The following is a 15,754-nucleotide window of genomic DNA, read 5'->3' as shown; positions in this document are numbered from 1 at the left end:
TAAGGGAACATTTTTACCTTTTTTTTAATGTTCCTGTAAAGTATTTTTTAAGATCCTTATGCCCTTTCTTATGGTATCAATTTTAGCTTTCAAGGACCACTTTTCAAAGCTGTTATTTTTTTTACACTCTTGGCTGCAGCGAGAAATCAAATGAAACTATGGTTTTTAGTCTTACTTGTAGAGGTTGAAGAGGGCTATTTGGAAATGGAAGAAGGTGCTGAACTCTATTGAGACCTTGAAAGAGGAAGTAACTTCCACAGAAGGTAAGTAAAAGAACAAGTAGACAGGAAGGCACATGGCACTTGCCCTTTTACTCATTCTCTGAAACTGTCTTATCTCCTCTGCAACCTCACTTTGTCTCATGACCTGGAGAAACATAAACTTATGTAGTATCTGAACCAGGATTGCTCCCTGAGATAAAGCTAAAGAGAGTGTGTGAAGGGAGAGAAAAATGTTTTTATTGCCATTTAACTATTAATACTGTGTTTTAAATTCCCAGTGGCTTTGGTAAAATTTGTCAGCCCAGTTGGTTGCGAGAAAGAGTAAATACTGTACTCATATGTATATGATTGCTGTTTCCATCTCTTGCTTTCTCTCCCTTTAATAGAGTTCATCCCAGACACTCAGAAATTGTTAGATAAATGAATTCAATGCTTTTCTTATCTCTAGAGACCAAATTTTCAATACAGACTGCGTGGTAGATACAATACTAGGATATAATATTTGAGATTTGTTTTCAATTGTAATTGCCCTAATCATGATTTCTTTTCAAGATGGATGTTCCACATAACCCTGCACCAAACAAAATAATCTAGATTCACTGTGCCCTGATGGACTTCATCATAGTAGCATTTTTCTTGTTATTTTCCACTGCTGCCACTGTGAATGGTAGGAAAAGCATGAGTCACAAACTTCAACTACCATGTAATCTAGGCCAAATTGAGCAGCCCTATAAATGAAACCATTAGGTAGCTTTTGGTAGTGTGTATGTGTGTTATTGCTTCATCTGAAACTGAGCCACTGATACTTCATGATGGAGAATGTAAATGAGAAGCTACAAGCTTCATAAACCCCCAAATAAGATATTTTAAAAAATATGGTTAAGTTATTTTCTTATTCCTGTTATAAATTCATTGTAGGATTGACATCTACAAGTGGCGATCACGTATCTTTCTACAATAAACACATTCAGATTATGTCCCTGTATTAATAACATCCCGTGAATCTGATTTGAACTATATTCTTGGCACCAAGAGGGAGATCTGAAAATTAAAACCTGCGTCCTGAAAGGTATTCTCTCAAGAAGAAATTGTATGTAAAGAGGGGAGGATCTCTAAGCCTATTCAAAGTCCTTCTCTTTCTAAACTGAGGGGGCTTGTGTGGAAATTATAGTCCACAAGACTGCTTCATAGCTAGAAAATTCACTTGGAGGCTACTCCTTGAGAACACCATGGTGAATAACGTTCATGAGAGGCAGATATTTAAAACTTCATTAGTTAAAATAAGAATCACAGTATTTGAGCAGCAGCTCCAGTAGAAAAAAGGATCTCTCTGGTGTAAATTTGAGGCAACGCTCTTTAGGTTTGTATTGTATGAAATTAGGAAGTTGTCTTATGTTCCCTAAAGGAAAGGTAGAGAGTACGGATGGTGGCCAGAGAAGTCTGGGAAAACAGACAATGGCAGCTTTTAATTTTACATCTGCACTAGCATCTAATTGTGTAACGTTACCAAATGTAGAGCATAAAATGCCTGGTTTCTACTTAGGTGGTTTCTAGATTTGTGGGGACAGAGTCTAACAAGTCCTGTGACTAAATTGCTAACTACATTTACCCACAACTGACTTCTCTTGCAGCTGATTGAAAAAAAATTAAACACCATCTTGAGCTACCTTCAAAAATATGGTGTTAGGTAACCTCTGCTGCTCCTCATTTCCTCTTTTCTCCCCTTTGCCACTTCCCTGAAACAAGCCAATCTCTGGTGTTGGGGAGTAAATTAAAATGTGTACCGAAAGGTTTCCATTCTCCATGTGAAATTTCTCTGTAGGACTTCAGATTAGTGTTCCAGAACCACCTGGAAAAATGGGGTTTGCAGACCTTTTAGACTTCAATTTCTGTCTTTTGATGATGAAACAAGAACTAAGCTGCAGAAAAGCAGCATGGAAGAAGAGTGCCCCTAAAAAGAGGATTAACTGTGGGTGAACACTAATTAGAATTTCACAGTGACTTTTGCAACTATGTTTACGTGACTGCAAAAGTTACAATATAGGGAAAGTAATCCCTAATCCTAGATTATCTCTGAAGTGTATTGCTCTTACTTGTGATTTTGCCTAACACGTAACTCACAATAAGCAAGTTCAAGCATGCATTTCCCTAATTTCACTGATCACAGATCGTTTCACCCTCCAAAAATGTTTAGAAAGTCTCTTGGACAATTTATTTTCTTATCTTTCCATCTCTTTTTGTTCTTTCTCTCTTATTTATGTCTTTTCTTGTTCACCTAGCCTCTTGCAACAGTTAGCATTTCCCTCTCTTGTTTTCCCATGTTCCTTACTCATGTACTTTCCATCAGACACTAAATTATTTTTATCCAGGCTTCTTATTCCCACTTCCAAATTTCAGGTAGCAATCACACCACTTATTTCAACTCTTGGAACAGTTGTATCTCTTCATTCCTCTCCTTTCCGCAAAACATATCCGTGTAGACTCTTTGCCAGGTTCTGGGCAGAGCAGGGAACCAAGTCCAGTACCGGCTCTTCTACGTATCTCTGTTGCAAGAATAGGAAAAGCCATGTCCAAGATATCTCCCTCTCTTCTTTTACAAGGTCAGCCAAAGGCAGCATAGCTGTACAAAAATGCATCTCCAGGAGATTCACTTTACCATTGCTTTTCTTGTGTCTGTGCGTGCATATTTGTGTGTCTCTGCCTCCGACTGCAGACACAGGGAGTTCGCCTTGCTAAATCGCAGGACTATGCGTTATCACTGGCGGTTTTGATCCCGGAGTCTTTGGCAATTGTGTTTGAGCTTACCCTTTTCTATAAAGCATTGCCAGTATTATATTCAAGTCAACCCTTTGCATTATGGTTTTAGGTTTTAGTTTTATGTCTCATTCAATTACTCCTACAATATTTGGACATTTCCTTAATAGCTGTTCTCATCTCATGTTTGAAAATAATGGCTTGACTCATCTGTTGGAGAGAATAAAATCTGTATGGATGGAATTGCATTTGCTGCACATATGGAAAGTAACAAGACATCTTCTTGTAATTTTGCAATATTTGTAATAATATTAAACCAATCTAAACAATTTGTATCCTAGACCTATTTTCAAAAGATGACTGAATCAAATACTCCTGTTTTCAATTCTGAAATTCAATGACAGCTTGTCAGCTTGCAAGCCAGAAAGAGAGAGATGACTGCCAAAAGTGAGTCTCTAGTTACTGTTTTTTTCCATGATGCACTATTTCCAAATAGATTGCTGAAAAGATGTTTCCATTACTGCTCCTGAATATAAAAATATGTATGGACCCTGGAAAGATGATGAGCCACTTTTAAGAACCCAAGACTGAAGGTGGAGAAATAGGAGCAAGTTTCCTGAAATTTGACCTTTATTTTGTTTATGACTATGATTTCCACCATTTTTATCATGGCTCAGAAATTATTCCCGTGAAAGAGTGAGTGTGAGAATGCATGTGCCCTTTTGAGTCAAAATTAAATCTTTGCTTTTTCCTAACATGGGAAAGGAAGACTTTCCATATATCTTTTTGTGTTTTTAGACACCTCTCTCATCCTTTGTTTATACTCCTTACCTCACACCCAGAAATCTTTTGTTCTGGATTCTTGACCTGATCCAGTCAAATCACTAGGTAAGGTGAAAAATTCCTTATTCTACATAAGCATGGGGTGACAGAAGCCACAGCGTCAGGGAAAGCCTCCTCTTGGTCCTGCTGAGCTACAGCTATGATGTGGTTGAAGACCACAGCAGGTCCCAGCTGAGTGGCTGCAGCCCAGGCCCCTGCCTCTGTCCCTGTGAATGAGGGCTAATCTCAGTGAAATACAACCCACAGTGAATGTCTCACCATGAAATGACTTAATAGTAGGTCAAACTTCCTAGTTTCTAAAGTATTAGAAAATTAAAAGTGGTTGGAGGTTTTTATATTCTTTTTTTCCCCCAATATATTCATTCCTTTCCATACATAGGGTATATAGGTCCCCAGTTCAATCTGCTGTCTGGACTCTATATGAGGCTGTTGGTTTTGTTCTCACTGTTCTGAAACTACTCTCTATAAACATGTTGTGATAAGTTGGTAACAAAAGCACTGAAATTTATTATATGTCTACCAGTGGAACATCAGGGAAAGGCAATAATAACCAGGCAAAGTGCTTCAGAGCTTTAGTGGGACAATCAAAGCCTCACAAATTCCCCTAAAACATAGGAGGAAATATTTCAAAGGCTTCACTTTATAGAAAAAGCTGCAAAGATTTGTTTCAGCAGTTGTAAAACTGGCAGTGAGACAAGTTTTGCCAGTTTCTTTTTATCCAAAACATTTTTCACAAAGCCTTAAAAATATTATCTTTGTATGTTCCACTACATTCTTATTTGAGTTTTCACCTCATCTGATTTGTCTGTCTCCTTGTCACTTTACGTCACTCATATCTAAAGAATACAGTTACCAAATCTAATGAATAAAGTAACGCAAAAGGCATAACCTAGCAACCACTGATTTGGGATGCCATATATTTTTTCATGATAAATAAAACTTCCTCTTACTAGAGTTAGCAGAGCATTCTGCTGCTCGTGATTGATAGTACCTGTTAGTGTCACTTGTGCTTACTTTCCGAAGCTTTCTGAAGAATAACAAAAGTGCAGCAGAGAAATGAATTTTAAAAGTGCTTAGAAAGAGAAATTTAAATTCTTTCACCATGGGCATCACTTAAAGTGTGCTGGAAAGCATTCAGGAGAAGGCCGCTGAAAACTAACTTAATATTGTTAAAATTAACTTGACCTATACACAAGCCCAATCATACGGAGCCTGACCCTCGCACTCCTCCTGCCCCCCATGATAACTTACTTTGGTTTTCTGCTGAATACAATCTTGCTACAGCTCTTTGCCTGTCTAATTTTGATGATGTCTGGCATTTTATCAAATGCTTTTAAGACTACTAACTGGTATTGAACTGCCAATATTCTTAAATACAAATTTCAGCTGAGGGTACCCTAGCTCAGGGTAAATGGAGGAATTTTAAATCCAAGTGTAAATCAACAACATCAGTTTTGGAATCTGTTCTTTGAAATATATTGGAAATATTTTATTATACTTGATTTATTCCCACAGCATTAGTAATAACCCTCTTTGTTCTCTTGCTGGTAGAACAGAAATTTTTGAGGGTGTGATGACAACGTTGTTCTTTCAAGATGCAAGTATGTGCAAAAAAGGAAGTATTTTATGAAATTATGCTAACAGCACTAGGAAAGGCTGGGATACTTGGTCAACCTTACTTGATACCAAAAGTTCAGTCATTAACACTTGTAGTGATAATGAAATGACAGAAGTGTTCAAGTGGTGGAAATGGAATTACCACACCTGGAAACTTTTGTCTTCCAATCCCAGGAATTTATTTGACATTTAGTAATAATTACCTTTCTCTGCACCTTAACAGACATTGGTATCCACCCCAAGACTGACTTCACACCGTGAGGATGTTCCTACCAATGCACTTTCTCCCTCAATACACTGAACCCACTTTTAAAGTGAAAAGGTCATTGGAAGATGCAAGTGTTCAGCTGCCAGTAGACTTCAGATGCCAGGGGGCTGGGGATTGTCCCAGACTGGAGGGCAGAGGTTCTTCAGCCAGCCAGGAAGAGCAGGAGCTGGCTATGTGTCTTACAGAGTGAAAGACTAATTGTTGGAGTGATGCTTTTCTAAACACCGTGAATTGGAGCACGTTATTTTTCTCCATGTGTAGCACATCCTTGCAAGAGTCTAACAGATAATCTGTGCCACTGATTACTTGGGTCTGCTCTTGAAATAAATCGTAAGCATATTTCTGAGGGGAAGAAGCTCTGCAAGTGTATAACTGGAGGGTAAGTTAACCACATTGCCAGTCTGCTTAGCCACAGCTCCATGGGGGGTGTTTACCTGTGTCCTGTGGTCTATCTATGAGCATCAGGGTTAGCATTAGCTAGAAATAGTCCAATGGGCTGATCCGAAACATCACTACCAGGAATCTTATGGGCCTCCCAGTCTGCCCTTTCTTGAAGCTACTCCATGTGAACTGCTTGAACAGTCAGACCTATGAGGTAATTTGCTTTTTTGTTTGTTTGTTTTCCATTCTTCTCAGGCTATGTGATACCAAGTAACATTATTTGTATGGGTGAACCGCAGACGGTGATGATCATCCTGTCCCTACGTGCAGTAACAGAGGTCGTTACCATATCCATAGTTCCCAGGGGTTCCCAAGCTGCTGAATCCTGTTCTGGATAATGAATCTGCAGGGAATCTCATGACTGAAAACCAATGGCTTATTGTCAAAGCAGACTATTTCAGCAGGGTCTCCACAGATGTTACAGACATGAAAATATATGGCAGGTTCCTAAAATCGACACTATTCCTTTGGGTACTGAAGAATGATATTGGTGTATAATGCCAGCATCTAACTTCAAGCCTCACAGGTGAAATGTCTCTTCCTGCCTCCTACTGAATCACCTACGTTACCCATTCCTCATTCATAGTCAAAGTTAGAATATCAATATTATATAGTTATATATTAATATAATAATAACATAATTATATGTTAATATAAATAGAATATGCCTTTGACTTTTCATATCACCATTTTTATTCCTACTCCTCATGTGAGAATGAAAACCAGAGATCATTAGGGTCAAAGTAGGGGCTTGAAGACCCCTCGTGAGAAACAGCTCTGCGTGCAGTGAGTTGAGCCACGTCTCAGTCCCTCCCAACCAGAAAGTACCAGGGGAAAAACGATTTCTTTCAGCTTTTGTTGACTCTACCTTACCTCCTTTCCTCTGCAGGCTGCTCTTCTCTCCCTTGCGCTTTTGTACTTCTGCACATTAGAATATTAGGTCAAACGCCCTCACTAAAAATTGCGCTGCACTGTATTTCTGATTTTCATCTTTTGCTTGATTTTCTCCTCATCTACTGGAGACATCAATGGTAATTTTCCCCTCAAATGTTTGCCCTTTGATCTTGCCAGAGTTTACTATAAAACATTATGTCAAATGGGGCTTCCCCAGTTCTTCATAAATGTTCACTGTGGGCTCAAAGGTGCCAAGGAAACAAGGATCAGCTATTACTTTTGGAATTATTAACAGTTTTTATTATTTCTCCACTCGTTGTACGCTATGAATAATGTGTTACAGAGCCTATGGGATCTGTGTTCTGGACGATGAGGAAAGTGTCACATGAAGGGTTAATACCGGTCTGATATTTTACTGGTACATAAATTGCACGATTGTTTGCCCACTCTAATAGTGACGGTTTTGATACTCGTGGTGGAAGCAGAGGGAGGGATTATTTGCTGTTTGCTGTGGAAACCACCTGAAATTTGATCTGTAGGCTAATCTAATTATAGTGCAAATGATAATCAGACTAGACGATGGGGCTGTCTTCTATACACTTAAACCTGAATGCACCTTATGTTGTCTAATTTTAGCTAGCTACAGTGACAGGGAGAGTGTACTCTATTTTGCACAGCAGGTAATTGAGATTTTATAAATGTATCTATAGTTATATGGAGGTAAATATATATTTTTACATGTTTATGTTTTAAATAATATATTTATATATAAATATATAAATGTATATTTTGTATGTAAATACATTTTATATAATGTATTATACTTTTTATATATATTTATATTCTTAGATAGACATAATATATATACACACTACATATCTTTAATATATGTGTAATCCAGTGGAAATGAATAGTTCACAAATATGTAAATACTACTCTGCGAAATCTAATATAGACCTGAATTTCTCTTTTCCTACTAAGAAATAGTTCTGTTTAATGGAAAGATCCATTATCTCTGGTATAGGATCCTGATTGCTAACTCCTGGCAGATTGTAAAGCTGCAGTATGTAATAAGGAGCCTTCACTCAGTTTGCTCTCCACCAAGGGCCTAATGATACCAGTTTCAAAGCAATGTTGTCATAGCATGTCTTCATGATGCAGGAGTTGTTACCAAGCGGTACCTGACCTCATTGTGCTGACTCCATCCTGGGAATCTATCAGATGCATTTTTGGCATTGATAAATCAACTTCACAGCTCAATTCCACAGCATACACCCCTGCTGAAAGCTTTTCTCTGTGCTACAGTCTTTCACACCGAATTCACATGGAGTGGTGCCATCAGGCTCCGAGTGAAGAGGGAAGCAGGGAGAGCTCATAGATTAAATTTTAGATTAAATTTTACAAGAATAAAGCCGGTATTGAAACATTGTGCATCGATAAGTATAGCTATCTGCAGAGTCATTTTCTGAATTTTAATATGCTCTTCACTTATGGTAAAAAAAAAAAAACCACTACAGGCCTCAACATGTAAAGGGGACAGAACTTGTTGATGTAATTAACATTTCTACACATCAAGACAAACAGCCAGTCACATCTACTGAGAAGCAAATCTGTTAAACAAAAAAATAGGATGCATATAAAAAAAACCTAGTTCATTTGTAGAGCATAACATGAAGGGACTACGCAGGGCTCGGGACCACAGGATCAGGGCAGACCACAGAGCCATGGTACGCAGGCGGACACAGAGCAGCTCCTAGTATAACACTAAGGTCAAGGCAAATAGTGCTTTCCCTGGATGAGTAAACAGGGGAATATCAGGTTGAACTAGAGGGGATGGATGACACCTGTAATTAGGACTCTTTGGGGACAAAAGTGTTTAATTCCAACATGGGAAGTTCCAACAAGGTGGTGTCGTCACAGTTTTAGAGAATGTGGATGGTATTATTTAAGGGCTTGAAAAAATGCATTGTAGTGAAAGCCTCAAGAGTATAACCTCTTTTATTTAATTAAAAAAAAAAAAGGATTAAGGGTTATTTGAATAGAGCCTAGAATTATCTCTATATGGAACACAAATCATAATATAAAGCTTAGAAATTGTCAAACAAAATACAACACCTGGAAAACATAGAAGTGGAATAGGCAAATTCAGACCAGACACAAAACTTCCTTTTATAACTGTAACCATTTTAAGTGGAATTACGCTTTAGAACAAACTACCAACATTTGTTCTGGGTTTTTTTTTTTTTTTTCACTGGAAATGTTTCATTCCTACCTGTATTTTGTGTTATGTACAAGGTTGCATAGACTAAATGAGCACCGTGGTCTCCTCTGATTTCTAATCTATTAAGAAAAATAATTAAATCCTGTTCCAAAGTTGATTTCAGCCTTTACAAATCTACACATCCTTCACAAATCAAAGGAAAAATGCACTATGGAAGTAAAATTAATGCAGGATCTTAAAATTTAAGATAACTAAACATTTTTAAAGTGTTATTTAAGTGTTTGACTGTATGTTCTCACAGGTACAGATTTATATATATATATATATAATTTTCTCAGGAGAGAGCACAAACCAAGCTTCTGAGAAGACAAGATACCTCCCCATCCCATCAGGCTTGCAGCCTTGAGACTGATTGTACATGACTGTAGTAGTGGCTGTTTTTCTTACCGCACTGAAATGTTTTCATTTCAAACTGAACATTGCATCGAGAACCCCACAACCCTGCCAAGCTCTGCTCACTGCTGCCTCACTTCTCTGGGACAACAGCTAAATGGACTGAATGAGGGGTTGCATTTAATCCGTTTCAAACATCCAAATGAAATATGCTTATTTGTTTCTTATACAGGCTAGGACATATTTTACTTAAAGATGAGTCTAATGGAAATAGCAAGTGATTTGTCATTGGCTTCACTGAAACACAGGATTATACTTACAGTGCACAGGGGAAGATGATAGGCTTTCTGAAAAAACCATCCTGCAAGCCCAACCACTTCATCATGTGAACATAATATACCTTCATATTATGCACCTGAGTGTTCTGAGCAAATTACATCTTAAAGGAAACTGGGCTTTTTGCTCCTACATCTACTGTTGGAAGTCTTTCCTAGAATTTGAAATATTTTGTTTCTAAAACTTGAAACCATTACCTTCCTTTGTAACAACTGCTGCCATGGCAAAAAAAGGTTTTGTATTTGCTTTTATGGGTGGACACAGATTGTTTTCTTAAGATCATCCCATACAACGAGCCATGCATCAAGAGTTTGTTCTACTAAGACGGGGTTTTTATCAGAACTAAAACAGGAATTCTGAACAGACGAACAATTAATCCTTCCTCATCATTCTCATCAGGCTTCAGATCACCACTAAACAGTTAAGCTTTTTCCGCCCATGAGACAACGAGCATCTGATCAGTCAAACAAACTTCCACAGTAAACTTACCCAGTTTTTGCAAAAGTTGCCCAGTATCTCAATATGGACCGGCTTAAGATTTCTTCAGCTTTGGTGTAATTCACTCTTCTTTCTAGGGGCAATCCGAACACAAACTCGATCTCATAACCGTGCATTACTCCCATCCACTCTGGCCAAGGGAGCTTTGAGGATCGATGTTCAAAGAAATAAAAGAACGTGTTGTGTCCTAGTTGTGCAAATTTTTTGGTGAATTCCATTGCAGGACATATTATATTGTAGTCACCAATAACATCATCCATGGCATCACGGTAATGTTCTGGCTTTTGCTCATTTTCCCAATCTGTGTACTGAAAAATGATCGATTCGATTGCAAGTTGGCTTGCTTCTGGGAAGGACAGAGTTAAAGCTGTTTCAAATTCTGTTTTATTGATCAACCCATCGCTATCCTTGCTGAAGCCAGGGACTCCATATGCTAGAAAAGCTGATCCTTCATCTTTATTAACACCGACTAAGATCTGTGTTTCTTTGAAAAAGCCATTCTCAATCAACGTTTCTGGCATATCTGAGAGAAAATCGCCATCCACAGTTGGACAAAAATATATTTGTAAAAGAGGGTCATATGTTACAACAAAAATTTCATTCTCCAATATATCCTTCGGGTCCTTGTCTTGGAGGCAGAGAATTAGCTCTGTCTCATTGCTGGTGGGACACTGGAGTTGTTTAGCTAAAGCCACCGTTCGGTTTCTGGCTTCAGTTGCTGTTACTGCAGCCCAAGGGGCATTTGCAGATCCACTTTGCATGATGGCTCTTGTGAATAAAGGATGGCTTTTAGGAGAAAGGATATGGTAGCTGACAGAAGCCGAGCCAGCACTCTCTCCAAATATAGTCACACTTTTTGGATTGCCTCCAAATGCTGCTATGTTCTCCTGGACCCACTGAAGTGCCAATCTTTGATCAAATAAACCTGCATTTCCGGGAGCTTCCTGGTTTCCTGGCAAAGCCAAAAATCCTAAGGCACCAGTCCTGTAGTTCATGGAAACTACAATGACTCGTTCTACCCTGGCCAGAAACTTGCCATCATAGACTGGTAGGGAAGTTGACCCAGTCTCAAAGCCACCACCATATATCCACACCATGACAGTTGCGTTCTTGGGTTTGGGAGAAGGAATCCATACGTTAAGGTATAAGCAGTCTTCATTTAAGTTAGTTTTTGGATTCCACATCTCTGTTCCAGGAAATCCTGGGTAAGTTGTATCTATAAGCTGGTAACAAGAGTTTGCATGTTTTGTGGCATCCCAAACATCTGACCATTTCTCACGAGGTTCTGGTTTTTGAAATCTCAGCCTACCAATGGGGGGCTGTCCATAAGGTATTCCAAGGAAAGCTGTCACAGTTCCCCCCAGTACCTGCAGGTTCGTCCCTCTGACTCTGCCCTTCTTGGTTGTAATGATGTTATCTTCAGGCATTGCCTTCCTGATCAACACATATAGGAGAAGAAGCCACATAAGAAATCTGGTATAGAGACTTGTACCATTTGTCCAAATCATGATGCCTGAAATACAGGAAAAAAGAAATTCAGAATTAGTATTGCAATGTACCAGAGCCCAACCCGCTAATTCAGAAAGGGTGTAGGTCATCCCAAGAGCATTGAAAATGAGATGGTGCTACTGTACAAAGCTCAGCACTCATTAGCTGTAAGTTCTTGTTAGTCAGTTGTGTTGCAAAGAGTGTGTTTAGTATTTAGTATTTGGTATGGTGCTTCAGAAAAACTGCCACTAAAACCACATAGGACTGAAGAAGCCAGACCAGGGAAAGTAAAGTCACATAAGCAGACTGACTACTATGCATTTCCAGTAGCATGATGAACAGGACATTTTATGATCTGTGACAGAAAATGCCATGCCCGACTAGCCATGATTCTGTTAGAGGTTACTTTGTATTTTAGTATTTGTATTTTTAAATCAATAGAAAGTGACAACAAACATCACCAGGCACAGATTTTTCCACACATAAACACATATGAACACTGAAAAGGAGCTTGAAACCAAGTTTTAATCCAAGGATTTGCAGGTCCACATAAGTTTTGAACCATATGCTTGTGTCACAGCAGATGCCTGGGCTGAAGCAAACCAGTGAGATGGCATTGCTATAAACTCAAAGCACTGGGTGATTTCACTGTCCTACTCATGTGTCTTAAATTCTGAAGGTGTTTTAATGAGTGAACTATACAAAGTGCTCTGAACCATCAGTTCATCAGCTCCTGTGGTAGAGGCACGCCAAGACCTAAATGAAACATTTCTTTCAAGACCTTTTTTCTCTAAAGCAACTTAACCAAGTTTACAACCATCATAGTCATGACAAGTAGTCATGCTTCTACTACTAAGAACAAGCATTAAAATTTTAGAAAGCCAAGGATTTTTTTAATATCTGTAGGTGGTGCCTAATACTTTAAGTATGGCCTGGTCTTTTCTTCCTGAGAACTTTGCAAAGGGATAATTAATATTGTCTTAAAGCTAAAGATGTAAATGTTGATCATGCACCACATTTAAGCATACTAATAGCCCTATTTACCCCAACATTTTGAAATCCTATAAGAACCCCAGTATCTTCCCCTTGAAAGTGAAAAGTCAGAAAAAGACTATTTGCATAAACCCATTTCTATGGCTTACATATTCGAAAATGCCCAACAAAGCTTCCTTCTATTTTTTGTGTTGCCCTGTCGTACACAGTGTACTCTGTCCTGCTATTTAAACAGGCCATTCTTTGTTAATGAGAAGCACTCGTGTCCTTAAAAGGAATGAGGCTAATTTCTGTGGAAAGTACAGCTGTGGCCTAATCGGAGCTCCTCTGGCTTGCTTGGGTATTCTTGGAAATCAGCTAGGAAAATGCAGCGGGGGGGGAAAGGAAGATTTTGCACAGAGAGGTTCCTAACTTTGACGCAGCATCAGAGGAGCATCAAAGGATCTTCAGAGACAATATTTTTAGTATTCATCTAAACAGACGGAAAATAGATACATTTTAGAAAACAAACATTTATGCTCTTGTCTTTTTATTAAAAAAGAAAAAAAATATGAGGTGGTGAACAGGGGCAATAGACTTCAGAGTTGGTCTAAGGCTTCACCCAGCCTTCAGCTCGACTTATAGAAACCTGCAAATGGTCCCACGTGTGCTAAACTTCAGAGATGTGAGTAGTCAGTCTGGATGACACAAGTGGTCCAGCAGCTCCTGTGGAGTTTGGGTAAGCAGAGGATGAGGAGTTTGGGTAAGCAGAGGATGGCTCCAGCAGTCTGCAGGACCCGCACAGGAGGCTCACATCGTTTAGTGGCATTTAGCTCCCCTCTCTCTGTGCCAGACATTTTTATTTTTTTTTCTTCTCCCATTTGTTCCTGTAATAAAATCCTTTAAGAGATGGGTGAGAAAAGGTATGTAAATGTTAGCTTAAGGCTAAACTCTTTCACCCTATCTCACAGTCAACCGAGGCAACTGGGGTGGCTGTGAAAAATGTTAGTGGTAGGGATCTAGTTGGGTATGTGTGCACCCGATGCACAACCCTGTGAGATGGGAAAAGTAATTTCTGTAAGTCTGTTGTTTCACCAACGCTGTCTTTTTTTCATGTAATCGCTTCTAACACACTACCCAGGACCGAACCACAACAACAAGCTGGAAATAATGAGAGATTTCAAAAATCATCATTATGAAGAAGAGAAAATGACACTAAGAAAAGCAAGAGACGCTGAAGTTCCTAAAGCTTTTAATATCTAAGTAGTAATTAAAATTAATTCCCCCCTGCACTTGCCTGTTAATTAAAAAGGGATGGAATGGGAGGAAAACACCGTAGCATTGCAAAACACAGAGCCATAACTTTTGACCCTAAGAAGTTCTAGACAAGAATGTTACGAAGAAAAAACCTAACAAACAATTCAGCTCTGTACCTTTTTAATTAGCTCTGCAGAAGAACAGGTGGAATCTTAAAGAAAAAGTTTGAAAGAGATCAAGCTTGAAAAACAGAGAAGTTTTGTACTACTTAATGAGAGGACTTGTCTAGTCCCAAGTTACTCTGCTCATATTAACAAAAGTAGCAAGTGACAGAGGATGATTACTACACCTTGAAGGAAATATTCCTTTTAATAACGTTCCTAATGCTGCATTAAAACAAACTCAACATCGTAAAGCACACTGAGCAAAACAAGCATTACTTGGTTATTACTGTGAGAGTAAAAGGGTCAGAAGATTGCTTTAGCTCATCAACCTTAACCGAGCCGAGATATGATATATCATGTATTTGCATACTTTAAAATGCTGCTTCTGTAGTAGTTTCCTCCAGCAAAAGTTAAACAGACTATACTTTTGTATTTTTATTCAGCAAGGGAACACAATTTATTTCAATAACTGTTTCCTCTCCTTGCAAATCTTCACCCAGCCAAAAAATCTATACACGAGACTATATAATCACTATTTAAATAGAAAAGATGGTTGAATTAATCAGTGCTTTCTAGCTCAGCTTAATTTACTTAGCCCAGGATCCCTTGAATAATACCAAGGTCTGATACACGCGCCTGCTCGCTCGTTCTATTTGCAGAGCAGAGTGAGTTTTCCCAAGAGAGCAACAAATGGGCAGAGCGTAACATTTTAAAAGATCCCAATCCCCGTGCAAATCAAGCTGAACCGTAAATTATCCTGGCAGACAGAGACGTGTAAATAGAGAATCACTTACCCCACTTCTATTACAAGAACTACAAAGTTTTTAAGAGTCAGGATCTTTGAATACTTCAGGGAAAATGAAGTATGCAGCTGCTGCTTTAAGCCCGTGAATTGGACAGTACTGACATTATAATCAACTGTTTCTGACACAAAGCTCGCGAGAGTTGGCAGCAGCAACTTGATCTGCAGGCAGCCCTTCCTCGCCGGCTGACATCTGCTCAAAGGCTAATGGTATAGCTGTAGAAATGCTACAGAGAGAAACCTGTTTCGGAGAAAACCAGGCATGAGCTTCTGCAGGAAAGGGAAGGAGCAGTGATTTGTTCTTAGCAGCGGGCAACAATTTTATAATCTAGAAAGATAAACATAATTATAAGTACAATAAAATCCTGCCTCTCTTTCCTTCATCTTGCTTAGAGCACCGATCTCACCTGTACTTTTTTGCTGTTGTACAGCTCAAGATTAGCACAATTTTAAAGCACTTCAAACTTTTCTTTTCACTATAAGGTACTTGCAAGGTATTTTTGGTTTTAAGCAACTGTGGCAGATAAAAAAGGAGTGTCCTCTGCACAGCCATGTCAACAACTGGCAAGCATCAGTTTTATTACT

At 38.7% G+C, this 15,754-nt stretch overlaps 1 protein-coding gene across 2 annotated transcripts in view; it reads right to left on the bottom strand.

The window, feature by feature from the left end:
- Positions 1-15,075, bottom strand: part of BCHE (butyrylcholinesterase) — a 31,912-nt gene extending 16,837 nt beyond the window's left edge. Inside the window, exons 1-2 of one of the 2 annotated variants that reach the window (XM_035902896.1) lie at positions 15,012-15,075; positions 10,478-11,999 (exon numbers count right to left, since the gene is read on the bottom strand). In XM_035902896.1, the coding sequence (XP_035758789.1) occupies positions 10,478-11,999; positions 15,012-15,075 (1,586 nt within the window). Of the gene's footprint in view, positions 1-10,477; positions 12,000-14,958; positions 14,981-15,011 lie in introns of those variants that run through there. The other variant, XM_035902904.1, reaches the window with a different exon arrangement.
- Positions 15,076-15,754: the final 679 nt, after the last annotated feature.

Source organism: Egretta garzetta, unplaced genomic scaffold (assembly GCF_000687185.1).
Source record: "Egretta garzetta isolate BGI_Z169 unplaced genomic scaffold, ASM68718v1 scaffold221, whole genome shotgun sequence".
NCBI lineage: Eukaryota > Metazoa > Chordata > Aves > Pelecaniformes > Ardeidae > Egretta > Egretta garzetta.
The sequence above is the reverse complement of the archived record's forward strand: the minus strand, read 5'-3'. Positions and strand labels throughout refer to the sequence as shown.